At 42.8% G+C, this 5,384-nt stretch overlaps 1 protein-coding gene across 2 annotated transcripts; it reads left to right on the top strand.

Annotated features, from left to right (window-relative positions):
- Nucleotides 1-388: 388 nt before the first annotated feature.
- gpr183a (G protein-coupled receptor 183a) lies at nucleotides 389-4,191 on the top strand. Of its 2 annotated transcripts, none has more exons than XM_080479254.1 (2): nucleotides 389-685; nucleotides 2,417-4,191. In XM_080479254.1, the coding sequence occupies exon 2, from the start codon at nucleotides 2,440-2,442 to the stop codon at nucleotides 3,562-3,564; it is 1,125 nt and encodes a 374-aa protein (XP_080335380.1). In that variant the 5' UTR covers nucleotides 389-685; nucleotides 2,417-2,439; the 3' UTR covers nucleotides 3,565-4,191. The 2 variants fall into 2 exon arrangements, with proteins under 2 accessions (XP_080335380.1, XP_080335381.1); XM_080479255.1 differs by lacking the exon at nucleotides 389-685 and adding an exon at nucleotides 694-740.
- The last annotated feature ends 1,193 nt before the right edge of the window (nucleotides 4,192-5,384 follow it).

Below are 5,384 nucleotides of genomic sequence, written 5' to 3'. Positions count from 1 at the left end.
GAAGAAGAAGAAGAAGAAGAAGAAGAAGAAGAAGAAGAAGAAGAAGAAGAAGAAGAAGAAGAAGAAGAAGAAGGCTCTACTGAAACTTCTCACAAACTAGCAACAGTTACGAAATATTTGTGATAATTATCACTAAAACAGGTAGAGGTTGAGCAATTAAAAAGAAGCAACTGGAGGGTCAGGTTCATCTGTAAAGCCACTTCCTCCCATGGCCACACACACACACACACACACACACACACATGGCATGCCAACGTGTACGAAACCAATATTTTACTAAAATACAGATGTTTCAAAACTGTCACAACTGGATTGATCACAAAACCGCATGCAACCACCGGGGGGGAACAGTTATGTGTCACGTGATGACGTTCTGGGAAACTTGAAGGGGTTTCATAAGAGTTTGATCTGTAGAAGAGCATTTGAGAGAGAGAGAGAGAGAGAGAGAGAGAGAGAGCGCGCTCCAACAGGATATTTTGTCACTATGGTTTCTGGCAGACGACCTTGATTGCTGCATGTCATGCTGCTTTCACCCCAAGCGCTGTAACGGTGGCGCGCTCAGAGCAGCTCCTCCTATTGTCATCAACTTTGTACAAAACTTCTCAGATCCTCTGGATTCATGTGACTTCAGCAAACTTGTAGCAAGAAGAAAAAAAAAAAAAAAAGAAGTTATTCCCCCTCGGAGGTAAGTGCTTTTTGTTTCAGCCTTTATGGTTCTTAGGTGGTTAATTCATCACGGGGTAAGACTGCATTAGTTCCTCTGATATTGTGAAAATGTCTTTTTTTGGAATTTTCCGTTATTTGCAGAGGTCTAGCAAAACTGTAACAAACTAAATATCAGCATGACATTTGGACTCACTGTTATAATTTAAGAAAAATGTTCTGTTGTTTCTATATTAGATTTTGATTAGAAATTGGTCTTTTAGTAGGACGAGTCAGAATTTATACATTTAAACTAGAGTCAAAAGGGATCAGTACCCGTTAAAATATTAAAAGATATGAAGAAAACCACTTTAAAAGCTGTTTAATCCAGATTGGAAAACTACGGGGAAAGACAAACCCTCCACATTTTTAAGCATTTACAATTCTGTGTGATCCCGTCGGGAGCGGTGTTCTCAGATATTTCCCCCCAAATGCCATTTCGCTTGTTAATTGACCAGGAAAGGTGTTTTCTGCCCTGCACCATGTGCACAGGCAGATAGAGCCGGGTGTAATTTGGACTCAAACAATATGACTTTCCAACTGCCCACCATTTTAAGGCAGAGCACCCTGGGGAAGCTGACTTCCTCATAGACAAGGCCATCTCTTAACACCATGTTTTTCTCTTTTTTGTTTTTCCTGTGATGTGAATGTGAGGGTGCTGCAGCTGCATTGAGAGTTATTGTTCACAGACTTCCTCAAAACATTATGAAAGCCCAGCGAGGTCCTGTGACTCAAATATGTCAAACTGAGAGTACTACTAGTTTTTTTTTAAACCATCAACCGAGTTCTACTGATATGAACACTCCTCTGATCGTCATGTGGCAATAACAAGCGTCATGTTTCCAAAAATGATCACATTTGTGATAAAATATTACCTATAAACACAATAGACTTTCTTTATATATCTGTTCTGAGTCACTCTCCTAATTTTTTTTTTTAAATGTTGAAATTTACGTACCTTATTTTTCTCAACTGCAACAGCTGCAAAATCTTAATTTATGAAACTGAGGAAAAGGTTAAAACAAAAAAAATGTAAAAAAAAAGTTTGATTTCTGCTTGGAGCTGCAAAAAAAATAAAAGTACCACAAGATGGCAGTGCAGACTCAAAAAAAAAGAAAAAAGAAAACAACAACTTGGCGCCAACTGCAGATTGGTGACTCACTTAGCAACTAATCCTACACAAACAAACAAACAAACCAAAAAAATCATGATGAACTTTAAAATTCAATGCATTTTAACACAAGACTGTTTGAAGCCACACAAGCAGGAAATAACTGAATAAATTGATTAAAGCGTGTACATGTTGGAAACGGTTTGGTACTGTAGTGAAGTGGTTCGCCCTGCAGCCTCACAGGAAGTAGCGTCAGAGGCCCTTCTGGGTGGAATCTGCATGTCCTCCCATTGCATTGTGTCATTTTTAAATGGATACTCATACATACAACCTCCTCACAGAAAGGCCAAAGTTCAACAACAATCTCACAATGAAGGGCGAACGCTCACCACTAAACCACTGCACAACCAAGCGTAGGGGGAAAAACATCATGTGGAATGATGCAAATCATTTTGCTTTTGTTTTTAAGAAGGTCTGAAATGAGCAAACAGGTTTCATTTCAAGGGAAGGTTTCAGTCTGGTTTTTATTTCCTTGGTCTGGTCGCTTACTAAAAACTGAAATCCCTGTTTCACCACAGCTTTCACTGTGCTTTACTTTTGTAGAAACGGCTTCCGAAGACGTCAAAATGGGCTCTACTACCATTCCTGGGACCTTCGCCATTTCACCAACCAGCGGCGACTTGAATACGACGAGCTGTGACACCCTCTACTCCCACAGGAACTACGCCAGAGTCTTAATGCCTTTGGTCTACTGCGTTGTCTTTGTTGTGGGGCTATCGGGTAACTGCCTTGCTCTCCATGTCATCCGCCCCAATATGAAGAAGATGAACTCCACCACCTTGTACTCACTGAACCTGGTCATGTCAGACATCCTCTTCACGCTCTCGCTCCCCGTGAGAATCGCCTACTATGCTATGGGCTTCCACTGGCCTCTGGGCGAGGTGATGTGTAAGATCTCGGGCTTCATCTTCTACATCAACACCTACGCAGGAGTCAACTTCATGACCTGCCTCAGCGTGGACCGGTTTGTCGCCGTGGTTTTGCCTCTGCGCTTCGCTCGAGTCAGGAAAGTCAGCAACGTGCGCTACATTTGCGTGGGAGTGTGGCTGCTGGTTTTGACACAGACCCTCCCTCTTCTCGGGATGCGCATGACCAAGACGGAGCCCGACGGCTTCATCACCTGTATGGAATACCCCAACTTTGACACGGTGGACCATATCGCCTCCATACTGATCGGCGCCGTCTTCCTGGGTTACGTCGTCCCTGTGGTCACCATTCTGGTGTGTTACTCTGTCCTGTGCTTCAAACTCCACGCCACAGCCAAGGCCAACCATTTGACTGAAAAGTCCGGCCGCAGCCGCAAGGCCATCGGCGTGATCTGCTGCGTGTCGCTGGTGTTCGTCGTCTGTTTCAGCCCCTACCACATTGACCTCCTGCAATACATGATCCGCAAACTGGTGTCGAACCCGGACTGCGCCGACCTCACGGCCTTTCAGGTGTCGCTGCACATCACGGTGTGTCTCATGAACCTCAACTCCTGCTTGGATCCGTTCATCTACTTCTTCGCGTGCAAGGGTTACAAGAGGAAGATCTTGAAGCTCCTGAAGCTGCAGGTCAGCCTGTCGTTCTCCAGCGCGGTGAGGATGTCGCCCGAAGGCTCATCCAAGGACTTCCTCGATGGCAACAAGATCCAACTCAACAGCACAGTCAGCGAGCGACTCACAGAACGGAGATTCAACCGGCACGAGTGAAGCGAGGAACTGAGACATGGGATGAGGAGTTGGGTCACATCTCAGTGGAGCGACTTCGATCAGAACAATGTCTCTAATAAGCTGGTTTTGAACTTTGAAATGGACGAAGCCATGTCGTGACGGATGTGAAGCAGCTCCTGAGCACCTGGTTCCAGGACGGATTTCAGTGGCTCATTTATCACAAATGAAGAAAGATTGGTGATCTCAAAATGGAAGAAAAGCATTGCGATTCGCACAACTATTTAACTGGTGTCATTGATTTTTTTATTTTTTTTAAACAGACTGTAAGATGCTTGAGAGATACGTCTGGATATCTATGAGGTGAAACACGTGCCAATACTCAGATGTTACATCTTTAGACTTGAAGAAAAAAAAAAAAAAAGAAAGTTCAGTACCTAGAACTATGAAGCATTAGGCTATATGCTCAAAGACACGACACACAGATTTTGCAAATGCACAGTGACCTCATATCTGAACCCAATGTGACGTGTGTATGAAACAAGACGTTAAATCAAATCTGCAGTCTCGTGTATGTTTCCTACCTGTTGGTTGCGTTCTTTTTTGTTTGTTTCTGTTTTCCTGTCAGTTTCAGGGCAGCTCACAATTAAAACCTCTCCAGAAACTTGATCATGTTCACAGCTGTTTATCCAGATGAGTCATTTCATGGCTGGAAAAGCACTCTTGTTTATCACACCTGTATTTCTTTTCACGCTTAACATTATGACCCCATATGTTATAGGTAAAACCGCCCTCACCGTGTAGAGGAGCGTGTGATGAAAATGATGAAATGCTCAATTTGGCTTTCATCTATTAAACGTACGTGAGGTTTCAATATTGCAGAATGCTCCATCCACCAGTATTGTACACTGCTCACAAAGTTCTGAAGCAGTTTCCTCCACCCGCTTGCTGTGTTTCATCTGTGACTCTTTGAATTCACCACATGAGTCGACACATCCTGTACTTCAGTCTTAAGCTTAAGTGTAAATATTGGAATGTTTGAAAAACCTATTGAATTTCTCTTTATTTGATGTGTTTGGGAAATTAGGTTTTTGCAGGATGCAATTTAAATGCGAAAACATGAAGTCAGACTGAAATGAAATAGTAAGAATGGTCCTTTTGATCAATTTGAAAATACGAACATCAGCCAATGAGCTTATTTTCACCACTTCAGCAGTCTAAAAAAAATTAAATAAAATTAACACTGGCACGCAAGGTGTTTAGCTCAAGAACCCCAGATGAGTCGCTCCGCCAGCTGAGTCACAGACACCACGGTGTGTAACTTGTTCCAGTTTTCCACTTGCTCTATTTTTATTTCCAGAAAACATGAGCCGATTGAAAACACAGAATTCAGAGCCAGAAATCAGTTCAAAAAAGAGGTTATTCATCAATCGCGTGGCTAACAGTGATCGAGTAATGATTTATCATTGATGTTCGACATTCTGAAATGTTGGTTTTCCTTTGTGTGACAGTTGCTGGGTGTTGGGAGTTTGAGTGTGAACAGGAAAACCTCACAATGACCCCCTCATTCTGCTGCTGTTGTTCTCCGTAGGTGTGCCCTCCACATCAGAAATATTTCCGCACGAGCAGACACTTTGTTGAACCGTTGCTGCCTTTAACTTTCTTGACAAACTGGTCCGGTCGGCAAATTAATACATTACCCCCGAGACACACTATTCATGGCTGTGAAGTTTCCCACTATATAGTGTATAATCATATATCTATTAACCTCCTAACCTCTTCATATGCTTTATCTCATACTTTCACTTCTTCCCATTTGGCGTCACTGAAACGTGTCCCTTGTTGATAGTCGAGATACTTTG

The sequence above is a fragment of the Lipophrys pholis genome (assembly GCF_963383615.2).
Source record: "Lipophrys pholis genome assembly, chromosome: 13".
In the NCBI taxonomy this organism is placed as follows: Eukaryota; Metazoa; Chordata; class Actinopteri; order Blenniiformes; family Blenniidae; genus Lipophrys; species Lipophrys pholis.
Note: the sequence above shows the minus strand (reverse complement) of the source record. Positions and strands in the feature narration are given on the sequence as shown.